The 12,017-nt window shown below is 41.0% G+C and overlaps 1 protein-coding gene across 1 annotated transcript; it reads left to right on the top strand.

Moving 5' to 3' along the window:
- Positions 1–3,909: 3,909 nt before the first annotated feature.
- dus1l (dihydrouridine synthase 1-like (S. cerevisiae)) lies at positions 3,910–10,747 on the top strand. Its single transcript, XM_076751528.1, has 14 exons — positions 3,910–3,989; positions 4,612–4,862; positions 5,069–5,177; positions 5,308–5,358; positions 5,524–5,636; positions 5,922–6,004; positions 6,210–6,313; positions 6,475–6,622; positions 7,452–7,548; positions 8,152–8,240; positions 8,485–8,654; positions 8,763–8,800; positions 8,965–9,040; positions 9,209–10,747. Exons 2-14 carry the CDS (start codon positions 4,626–4,628, stop codon positions 9,373–9,375), a joined length of 1,482 nt encoding a protein of 493 aa, XP_076607643.1. The 5' UTR covers positions 3,910–3,989; positions 4,612–4,625; the 3' UTR covers positions 9,376–10,747.
- Positions 10,748–12,017: the final 1,270 nt, after the last annotated feature.

Here is a 12,017-nt window from a genome sequence, read left to right as displayed (position 1 = left end):
TTTACAATTTGCTTTTTTTTTTTTTCCACTTTCATTGAGGTTGCAGTTTAAAATGTAATCGGAACCAATGAACGGTGGAATTGGTGCTGAAAAGAAGACCCAAGTTCTAAAACAACTGAATTTTCCTTGAAGATGATTCAGAAAAAAATAATTATTAGTAGTATCAAGTTTTGGCAGGCTGTCCTGATATCAGGCTCCCTTTAACATACTTACTCAACTTGTGCCATTAAACATTGTGTGATTACTAATGTAAATGCTTGTTGTCACAAATCCACAGAAAATGACGCTGCAATTCTCATCCGGCATCGTTCAGCTCATTGTTTGGGTTTCACAGCCGGTAGTACAGTATCAGCAGACAGACCCAGTGAGTGTCCAGCTGGGGAATATAGTGGAGCATTAAACAGCTAAAGAGACAGATATGTCTCTCAGGAGTTGGTGGAAACCAAACCGGAGCTATTATGAGAGTAAATATTTGACTTACCTTGCTTTTGAGTGTTTTGGTGGCCAAACAGAACTCCAAATGAAAACGAACACTCTGCTCTAGATATGTAATCAGGCAACTGTTTGCTAACATGTTCGCCACTTCAAATTAGAGGGCGATGATATGCTAATGTCGTGTTTACAGCTGGTTCTGCTGTCTGCAAAAGTTGTTGCTCCTTTCACTGTTAATTGCTAATTTTAGTTTAAAGTCAAAGGAATATTAATGCTGGACCATTCAGTGTTTTCAGAAGTGGGTTCAAAATTGACACTTAAAGGTCCAGTGTGTAGGATTTAGAAGGATCTATTGGCAGAAATAAATATAATATTCAGAATCATATTTCCATTAGTGTATAATCACCTGAAAATATGTATTGCTGTGTTTTCATTACCAGAAGGGACAAACCAAACACTGGCTCTAGAGAGTGTTTTTTTCATGAGTTTTGTGACCACCATAGGTTCTCCAACACGCTTGGAAGGCAGGCATGAAGAGAGGGGTGTTCAGAGGGGTGTTGGTTGCAATCTGCAACCTCACTGCTAGATACCAATACAATGCCACACACTGAACCTTTAAGAAATATTCCAGTTTGTTTTATTTTTCTGTCCTGGTGAGAATTAGATGATAACATCAAGTGTGTTTCTCTATGTTCAGATACAGCTTTCTGTGATAGCCAGGAAAGAATGGAATGCATCCATTGCTTACACTCTTTCAGAGAGCATGTAGTGAGGTTAACATGTAAAGAGAAGACATCACCCTCGATTCTGTAGACGTGTTGCTGCTATAGTACAAGCAGGCATTGATGAATTTCTTTCACAGCACACACACTTACTTACTGGTGGTTCATTTTCAGGGAAGCAGCATATAACACAGCAGCTGGGTGAGTGATGAGTCCATCAGTATCCATGGTGATGGATGATTTCAACAGTGCAGAAGAGTGAGTGAGACTTCCTGTGAGGTGTCACTCAGGAAAGGGCCAGGCTGTGTCTTCAGGAGCTGGACAGCAGGACATTCTACCACAACTATTAACAATCCACCTGCAAAAACTGCCAGATATAATGTTTATTTTATATCTCAAAGTAATTTTAAAGCTTCTGTACTACTGGTCATTAAATATTACATTTGGTATGTTATGTTCAGATGTTACAGAATGTTTTATGCCAGTGGAAGTCGGTGTATTTAGCTGAATGTCGTGCTGTCCTCTCTCTTTATTTGTCTTCTCTTATAAAAACGTGAACCACTGTGATTTGAATGTGCCTCTGTGTGATCAAACTGCAGACAAGCGGTGGTTGAAAGATGTGTCTGACAGTGAAACAGAAATCTGAGCCTTATGTATACATGCCAGCCATGCAGCTGCTGTAACAATATTTTGGATTTATTTCCTGTATGTTAATTGTATTAAGTGTGTTTCAATGTTGACTGCTACTGTTAAAATGGTAAAGTCTCTCACTCTTTAAATCAAAACCTCCTCCTGAATGTCATTTATATCAGTCCAAACAGGCTGAACTTTCATTTTAGCCGTTCTCTCTCACCGTCAGCTGTGTAACTGTGTTTAGTGTAAAAATGTCTGAAACCAAGTCACCTTCCTGTTTGTGATATGAGGTCTGTGTTCCTTTAAAGTCTCCAGTCCAAGCGCAGTGGCTTCAGTGATGAAACAAAGCTGCTCTCAGTAATTCCTTTGTATCCTTACTTAGAAATCACATGAATGTGAATCATGTAGCTGTCAAACAGAAGATGATGGTGAATAAAGACATTTGGAGCAAAGAACTAACACAGCTCATAGCCTTACAGAGTGTTTTCAGTGCTGGAATCCCTGAAGTGAACAGGCCAGCAACTATTTCAACCACTTCTTTGTTAAAGATGTAATAGTAAAAGCTTTTGAAGCACAATTTGTTGTTCATAAATTGGCAGTTATCATCAGCAGTGTGGAATGTAACTAAGTACATACTCCAGGACTGCAATTCACTGGAGTCTGGAAATAATCCTTACTTAGCCTTTACTGAGCATTTCCATATAATGTTTTTACACTCAAACATGAATAAATTGTAACAGATGAAACTGTAAAACAGTACATGAAGTACTTCAAAGCTCCTCTACAACAACCACGACCAACTACAACAGTAAAATATTCTTGAATACCTGATAATCTAGCAAGGTGAAAGGAACACATGGGAAACTCATGTTGAAAAAGTGGAGATGAAACGGAAGAAAGTTGTCATTCTAATCAGGGCCATAGATGGGCATGATTCAGGAGTAATTAAACAGGAACAGGGCATGAATGAGATCCTCAAAAGATTATGGATGTCGGGTATATGGTGCAGCAGCTAAGACACAATTTAATAGAATGGACAGTGTACAAAATAAAGCTGTCAGACTGGTGCAATAAGAACAAACCAATATATAAGAAATAAGTATTGTAGCTACATTGATACAGACAGTTCAAAGATGAACATGATAAGGCAGCCATAACAAATCCCATACCAAAAATGAAAACAAACATTGGATTAAACCATCTATCAATCGATACAGCTTGAATGATGGCAGTAGTAATAGGTCTGCAATGTGTTGAAGAAGTTAAGCTGGACAGAGTGATTCTCTGCAACGATTCTGCTGCTGTGCTCCTCAGTATAAAATCAATGAAACCAATGAGAAAAGATCTCGTGGATGAAATTCACCAGAGCATTTCAGACTCCATGAAATAGGAAAGGATATAAGATTCTGTTGAGTGCCTGACCATGTGGGCATTAAAACAGCCAAAAATGCAACAAATAAGGACAATATTATGGATATTGCTGTTGTTAAAAGGGAAGAACAATCAATCATTAAAAGAGGAACAATGAGAAAGTGGCAGGAAAGATGGGACCATATTACAAAAATCTGAAATCCATAAATGCTCAGATTGTTGGGAGAAGAAACAGGAGGGAGGAAGTCATTTTTAACGAGATTAAGGTTTGAACATACTGGTCTCGACAAGACTCTGTTCCTAGTTGAGAGGAATATGTCAGAAGAATCCTCCCTCTGCAGAACAGTAGATAATGTTGAATGTATACTCTTGGTTTGCAAGTAGGTTTGTAAGTTTGTAAGTACAATGAAGAGAGGGAACAGCTCCTCTTTAGGATTAGAAAGACAGGTAGTGAATGCAATCTAGAGGGGATATAGGGACAACTGGAGGGGGGGTGAAGGATGTCCACAAAGCTATAATTGAATTTTTAAATGCTACAACATTAGACAACAACACCCAGCTAGGTCTATATTATCTACTTTGTTTGCTTGTTAGGTACATGTGTTATTTAACCATTTATGCCATCTCCGCTACAGTAGGTGGCGCTGTGGTAATTTAAAGTCATTACAATATGCTTTAAACGAAAAGAAGTCCCCCAACCAATTACGTTCAGGACTCGCAAGTAACAGGAAAGGTTACGTAGGAAAAGTTTCACACCGGTGCTATTTCGCTGCTGCACACGTTTGGAAAGTGCTGCGCCAGGAATACTCTACAAATCTCACTGAATTACAGGTGAAACAACTAACTCTCAAAATATATTTTGACAAGTACAGTTAGTACGTGAACAGAGGAGTGCGTGATGCTCCCACAGAAACATAACTGTCATACATTTTCTGTCAAACTTGTACAAATTGTGTACTGCGGTGGCGCATCATGTGCTACATGTCAGCTGCTTTGCTAGCTAAGTCACAGCACAGACACAGCAACGCTAGTAACTACGGAGACAGACAGAAAGTCAAAAACTGGTACACTCGAAAGCAACAAAACATTTAAGTCGTTCACTTCGCTCTTGGAAACGTCAGGAGACAAGTGGAAAACCTTGCTAAGCTTGTAATGTAGCTTGTTAAGCTACAGTATTTTAAGTGTGCAGCTAGCAGCAGTTTTGGCTCTGAAGTCGTCGACGTCCATAACATCTCACTTTAGCGCGAACACGACCAACTGGCTAAACGACTTACTTCAGATAAGTTAGATACACAGATAAGTTATAAAGGGCTTATGATGGGATTGGAAGAGAGCAGAGATACCAAACCCCAGAGGAAATTCCTCACATTTTAAGACAGTTGTTTTAGTAGTAAAAGGTAAAAGGCGAGCTACAACAAAATCAGTAAGTGTATATTTCACACTGTGTTGCCAGTGAAGTCACCTGTGATGGCCAAGCTCCAGGGCTTTGAGTTCTGGAAGAAGACCCTGAACGAAGCACGCTTTGTGGTGGCACCCATGGTGGACCAGAGCGAGCTGGCCTGGCGTCTGCTGAGCCGCCGGCACGGTGCTCAGCTCTGCTACACCCCCATGCTGCACGCTCAGGTGTTTGTTCGTGACGCCAACTACAGGAGAGAAAACCTCTACAATGAGTTGTGTGAAGAGGACAGACCTCTCATCACACAGGTGAGGATCTGCACAGGCGGGCTCATGCATACATTGTTAATCACGGTAGACTGTCACATTGCTGGAAATTTCCCAGCATGTTTATCTTGTACACAGGCTTGTCACAGGACGGCATGTGATGTAAATTCACACCTTACATAAATATCCCTCGTGTAATGGCAGTAAACTACAGGGTTGCATTGTATGTTTGCGTGTGTGTTTTCTAGTTTTGTGCCAATGATCCGGAGGTGTTCATTAAGGCAGCTCTGTTAGCCCAGGATTACTGCGACGCTATCGACCTCAACCTGGGATGTCCGCAGATGATCGCTAAGAGAGGTACACACAGTTCCCACTGACATCAACCCCTGATCTTCTGACTTTGGTGACTCCTAGTGGTTGTATGAGAAAAGACACTGAACTTCCCAACAACAGAGGAAACTAACCTGTCTTGATTCTTATTTCTAAGGGCACTATGGAGTTTTCCTACAAGATGAATGGGAGCTGTTAGAGAAAATGGGTAAGATTAATTCATTTTAGGACTCTGGGAATCTGCAAAAAAAAAAAAAAAAATCCTGTTTCTTGCGTCAGTGTGGTGCCACTTCATCACTGTGTTTCTCTATTATTTTGTGTTTTACAGAGTTTTCCTCTCTCTAACTACTAACATTTCCCTCTTATTGTACAGTCAGGTTAGCCAATGAAAAGCTCTCAGTGCCCATCACATGTAAGATCCGTGTGTTCAAGGAGATGGAAAAGACAGTCCGCTATGCCCAGATGCTGGAGAGGGCTGGATGTCAGGTGCGGTCACAGTGATTTAAATAAGAATTCACTGCTGTTGTTCTGTGTTCAGAGTGTAAACAGAAATTGATGAAGCTGATTTAGTTGGGGATGTGTCCCTAAAGCCGGTATTAAACAGGCCACAGGTTAAATTATGAAAGGGCGTAGCATTGATGTTTTTCACTCGAGTAGATGCTGTCAGTGCTTGTTGCCACAAGTCTTTTTCATGTAACGGTGGAAACATGAGTAATCTTTCCTTAGGGTCTTAGAAAGTCCTCAATTAGGCTTTTTCAAATATCTTCCCAGCTTTTGACAGTGCATGGCAGAACCAAAGACCAGAAAGGAGCCATGACAGGTATTGCCAGCTGGGAGCACATCAAGGCAGTACGGTGAGCGACCATCACCTTCATTTAATCCTTCACATGTACGTCAGGCCATCTGGAACATAAACATGTGTCCAGCTCTTTCAGTGCTTCTCAAGCTCATAATTAAGAGGTCCTTCACACGGTCGATGTTTCGACTTTATAACAAAATCAAATGACTCATGGTGCTCAGCATCGCCCTCACTGACAGTTTGGTGTGTTTTTGCTACAGGAAAGCAGTAAATATTCCAGTGTTTGCGAATGGCAACATTCAGCACCTGAGTGATGTGGAGCGCTGCATTCAGGAGACGGGAGTGCATGGAGTCATGAGTGCAGGTTCAGAATTCACCTCTACAATGTCTCCTTTTGTAGTTTTGATGTTTTTGTTAAGTACATACATGTTTTCCTTGCTGTTAATAGCTGATATATAACGTGTATTCCTGCTCAGGATATCTGTTATTTTAAAACGGGTTTGTGTGTATTTTGTATTTTTTTAGAGGGGAACCTCCACAACCCAGCACTGTTTGAGGGATACAACCCCCCGGTGTGGGAGATGGCTGAGGAGTATCTAGAGGTGGTGAAGCAGCACCCCCCCTGCTCCCTGTCCTACGTACGAGCCCACCTCTTCAAGCTCTGGCACCACACGTATGTCACTCTCTGTGTGTACATATATGCATGTACTTGTCTCTGGAATACAAGGCAAATGTGTTGCTTCACCAGAAAAGCCACCCCGTGTTTCAGCAGCTGAATGCTCTGAACAGGAATTAACAGCAGGAATAAACGTTGGGTTTGCGTGAACAATAGCTTAATCCAGCTGTGACTCAGCTTTAGGTCAGTCTTGACCATATTTCACATTTGGTCAGATACTGATTGGTGACACTAACCCTGGGTGTCCTCCTTCAAACTGTGCTGATTGTAGAGAGCTTCTGTGCTTGAAGATGTGTGTGAAGCATCCACGTTTTAGAGTTTGTGGCTTCTTTGCAGCAACGTCCATATTTGAAGCATTGTAGTTCACCACAAGCTCATTGTTTTTGCTGATACGTGATTGTTGCTCTCTATCTCCGCTCTGTACTCCTGTAAAAATAGTCTCTAAGTGAAGACAGCATGTTTCTCACTGGAATCATACATGTCAATATAGTCATAAATAGACTTATTACCTTTTATTCAATTCCTTCAAGTCTTCACCACATATACGAGTCTGGTCAGATATGATATAAACTGCAACTTGACAAGATACAACCACAAGGTTGTAATTTTATATTATCTGTTCAAACTTTTCCAATTTTGTAGACAGAACACTACACTACAATATATATATTGATACTATGTTATACTGTGATATGCACTAAGGGAGTGTCTATTCATTTTTAAAGGGGAATCAGATCAGATTATACATCTCGCCAAATGTATAGCTTGATAGTAGCTGAACCTCTTGACCCTTGCAGCCATGTGGATTGTGTGTGTGTGTGTATAGGCTACAGATTCACCAGGACCTGAGGGAGGACTTGGCCAAGGTGAAGACCCTCGAGGGTTTGGCGGATGTCAGCAAACAGCTGAGGCTGCGCTGCCAGGTAACAGCAAAAAGCAGATTTAAAGTTGTACCACTGGGCAAGTGGAGACAGTGAATTTGTTGATCTAATGCAGCACCAGAGGGAGAGGAAACACAAAAAGAAGGCACTTTGAACTGCTCAAAATTTTTGCATACCCCTCCATAAAACACAAGGCTGTGTTAGGTGTGTTTACAGATACAGGTAATGGTCTGTACTCTGGAGTAGGCAGGCTCATCATTGTGGGGAAAGAAGGGGAGAAAACACCAGCACACCACGACAATGTAATGACATAGCAGGAAGAGGCAGAGTTAGTTGTTCTCTCCACTCATTGGGAAGGAATTTTAATTAAAAATGAGGCAAAATTGCACTGATGTCATTCACATTAACATGCACCTTTCCCTTATCCAGACAAACTATCCAGACACAGACTGCTTGTTAATACCTGGTGGTCTGCTCACCACATGGCAAACAAATTTGACTCCCTACATGACCAGTGCACACTAAAATCTATCCAGCTTGTCAGAGTGACATAGAACAATTTAATAAGTGGTGCTGGGACAACCAGGAGAAATGGGGACAGTCTTCTGTACCAGCAGCTGTATGTATGTATATATGTCTGTACAGGAGGAGATCGCCAAAGGAAAGGATGTGGAAGAGAAGGAGGGTGGCCTGCCGTTCCCCCACTGGATCTGCCAGCCGTATGTCAGACCAGCGTGAGTCACCACTCTTTCTATATGAGTTCAAGTTACAGTTCCAATAGTAGACAACAAGTCTACAGCAAAATACTCAATCTTGGATAGTGAGGTCTAACAGAGAGACGAGTATCACAGGATGCAGGTGAATTATCCTGACAGACGGTACTTCTTGGGAAAACATGAAAAGAACACACCATTGAAAAAGCACGAGCCAAAAGTGAATAATTCTCTTACATAGTAACATCACTGACTTGCCTTACAGGCCAAAGGAGCCGCTTGCCAATGGTAACAACCAGGGTTCAGAGGTGAAGAGGCCAGCGTGTCAGAAGAGAGCACTGGAAGACTCAGACGGAACAGCTGACACGCTCTCCAAAAACAAGCAGAAGAAGAGATCCAGAAACCCCAACAAGAACTTCTGTCCCGAGCAGAAACGTGAGTCCGACCCGTCTCCGTCAGCTCAAACTGCCGACTTCATCGTTTGAACCGTTCACGTAGAACACTGCTGAGATCTGACAGCATCCCTCTTCTTTCCTCCTGCAGCCAAGTACATCAAATGTGAACAGTGTGGGAACCCAAAGGTAATTGATTGATGATTGATTAATGGTAACAGAAGAGCCTGCACAGGGTTGAATGGTGTCGCACATATACGCATCAATCAGTTGTCATCACAGATCTCAAAACGTCCAGAGCATTTGTTTGATCGCCGAGCCTGCGCTTGACATTGTTTTATTTTGCTCCGCAGGGAAATAAATGTGTCTTCAGCCTGTGTCGAGGCTGCTGTAAGAAGAAGGCCTTCAAAGAGGTGGCAGACTGTCCAAGTCAGTACACACAGTGAAGATTCTCAAAGACATTTTGTCAGATTTAAACTGAAACTTTTTGGGCAGCTGTAAAAGCACCCTAAGTCCGCAAAGAGACATTACCTGGAGTAATCAGTTAATGGAAAAAGATTAAAAGTGAAAATAATTCGTATGTCCTTTGATTGACAGGCCACGGGCTGAGGTTCAAGACCAAAGCAGAGAAACAGAAAGCTGAGGAATCTCAGAGGAAGGAGGCCGCTGTGACAGAGACAGAGACAGTCAGCAGCTCTCTTCACACTCTCCCAGATTTAAGCACAGATCTGCAGGAGGAGTCCAACGCCCTGCTGCCACTATGAGCACGACTACGGCTATCTCTACATGCACTCACCTTTCAGAAAACCAGACAACACCTTCAAAACATTTTCATGTCAAATTTTCAAGTCGCTTCATGCCAAGGTCTTCGCCAGGCTGTCCCACCTGATGAGAAACAGCTCAGTCTAAGTGTTCATCTCAGCTGTTGCGTGGACCTACTTTGACTTCATTTGCTGGTGATGAACATGCAGGGGGCAAGCTGTCGTGGTTATTAATGCAGCAGAGAGGTGCAGGTGGAGGTTGACTGAACCTTCAGGTAAAGGTAAGCGTGTGCATGTAGAGGTAGCCAGTGATCCGTCAGGACAGACACTGTGCACAGCTGCTAAGTAACGTATCCAGGAGGAGACTGATCAGCAGAATAAGAAAAACATGTCTTTTTTCCTTACTTTCTTTTTTTTTTTTTTTTAAGGTTTCTGTCATCTGTTTTAAAGACGAAGATTTTATGAGGATGAGCTGGAACATTATTTTACCCAAAGCTGTTACTGTAACTGTCGGCCTCATGGAGGAAAACAGCTCGTCCTTACAGGTTTTATGTCTTTCATTTAAGGTCATGAAAATGGATGCATTGTCAACTCATGAGTTAGTCTATTTATTTTGGGTGAAGGTTTGCCTGTAGTGCATTGACTACATTATGTATGTGCCTTTTGATGAGAAGTAAAACTGCCTATCCAGATATAAACTTGAGCTCATGATGGGGGAAAAAGGAAATGTCTGTAAAGGTTTCGCCTGTGTAATTGTGCATACAGTGTAAAGAGAAACAGTATGACATTTTGGGAAAGATGCTTTTTTTTTTTTTAAGATAAGAAGCTGCTCTCTAAGTGTTCGGCCAAGCGAACCACAAAGATTTGAAGCTATCTTCGCTCCAACAACACAGAGGACTTTTGGATATGTTGCTAATAAGACACAAGGTGGATATATATATTTTTTTCTTTTGATGGAGCTACCTGGTTCCTGTGATTCTAGTCTTTGTGCAGAGATAGCCTAAAAATGTCACCACAGAATCTGCAGACTGACATTGATCCTCTCACCTGATTCTTTTTAAATCTGAAGTATTTTTCTAGGACAGTAAACATTCATGACAAAACAACAAAGATAAGGTTGGTTTAAAAAAAAAAAAGGGGCATAATTTAATCCAAAGTAAACTCTCAGACAGTCTGCCTTAGGGCTGTCCTAAATGATCATTTTTCTCTCGATTATTTCTTCGATTAATTGATTTGTCAAGCGATTAACTTTTCACCTAGCCATTATTTTTTTGGTTTGCCGATTGTTAAATTACAACACCTCTAAACACTTTTCTTATGTAAATTCTTTATTTATTCATTTATATTTACAAACCCAACAAAGTTTCAAGTATTGAAAAGCAAAAAAAAACCTTTTGAAATTGAAAAAAAAAAAAAAGTCTGTTACAAACAAGCATTAAAGTTTTAGTTATATATATTTATTTAGTTAAATAGGATCTGACATACTGTGCTGCGTCCGGAGTCTCTGCTGCTAGCTCGCCGGAGCGGCGACGGAGAACATACAAAAATAGATAACACGTGTTTATATCTATGGATACATAAAGCAGCAGAACCAGTAAAAGTACCTACACAGTTTGACTAGAGTGAACCGTATTAGCTCCGCTACATAATGTCCAAAGCTGAAATACTGTTAATAGAACTCATTCCGCTACCGTGGTACGGTAAGTTCGCGTTAGTTAGTTAGTTGGTTAGCTGGTTGGTTAGTTAGACTTAGGATTCTCCAGCCTTTTGCTTTCTGTGGTCCTCCAGCAGCACACATGGATGTCGCCGCTTCAGGTGCTCATTCATAGCTGTGTTGCAGCTCTGGTACCCTTTCCAGCTGACTCCATTGAACAAACCATGAACTAGTATTCATCCTGGTGAGCCCTTTGATTTGCATCACCCTGAAGCTGTCAAACTGCCATTTTACTGTGTTTTTCAACACTAAGACGCTTGATATCTGAGAACACACATATACCACGCAATACCAATGTCGATATACTGTTGGCTCTCAAGTCCTGTTAGACATGGGAACCAAACCTAATATGTCTTACCGAGACAAAAACAAAATATTCACAAAACAAAAAAAAAACAAAAAACAAAACAAAACAAAACAGTACTTTTAGTCTACACCTTTCTAAAAGCTCTGTGCATGTATTTTAATGTAATTGCAATTTGTCATTTGGCAGACACTTTTATTCAAAGCACCATACTACATATATACATATTTTTTAATTTATTTGTTCACATCAATATCACAATCAGCAGAAAAAAAAGATTCATATGCATAACAACAGTAACCAAGGGGCGGGGCCTGACAAAGGGATTCAAATAATGCCTTTAGTGACGTGTATCTTCAAAGGCATTAAGTCAAGTGATCAAGGGTCAAGTCATCAAAGGCACCTGCCTTTGATCTAAATATAAATACAACACCAATGCTGCTGAGATGCAATTGCTAAAACCACAGACACAAGTAATAGTAGTAATATATCTTTCACCAGATAATTGCAGCATAGCAGTGACATTTTCTTTTAGTATGGAGAACACACAAAACCAAATGACAGAGAAAATGGATATGAATGGATTTTTAAAGCTATCCCCTGGGGAAGGGGTGCGAGGTATCAGAC

The sequence above is a fragment of the Chaetodon auriga genome, chromosome 16 (genome assembly GCF_051107435.1).
Source record: "Chaetodon auriga isolate fChaAug3 chromosome 16, fChaAug3.hap1, whole genome shotgun sequence".
NCBI classification, from domain to species: domain Eukaryota; kingdom Metazoa; phylum Chordata; class Actinopteri; order Chaetodontiformes; family Chaetodontidae; genus Chaetodon; species Chaetodon auriga.
This window is presented reverse-complemented; position numbering and strand designations above follow the sequence as displayed.

Bases quoted from the DNA above. Each gene is read 5' to 3' on its own strand.
- dus1l (XM_076751528.1), top strand. From the start codon at position 4,626: ATGGCCAAGCTCCAGGGCTTTGAGTTCTGGAAGAAGACCCTGAACGAA. The intron at 6,314-6,474 runs GTTCAGAATTCA...GTATTTTTTTAG, and splicing joins GCATGGAGTCATGAGTGCAG to AGGGGAACCTCCACAACCCA. The intron at 8,801-8,964 runs GTAATTGATTGA...TTTGCTCCGCAG, and splicing joins AACAGTGTGGGAACCCAAAG to GGAAATAAATGTGTCTTCAG.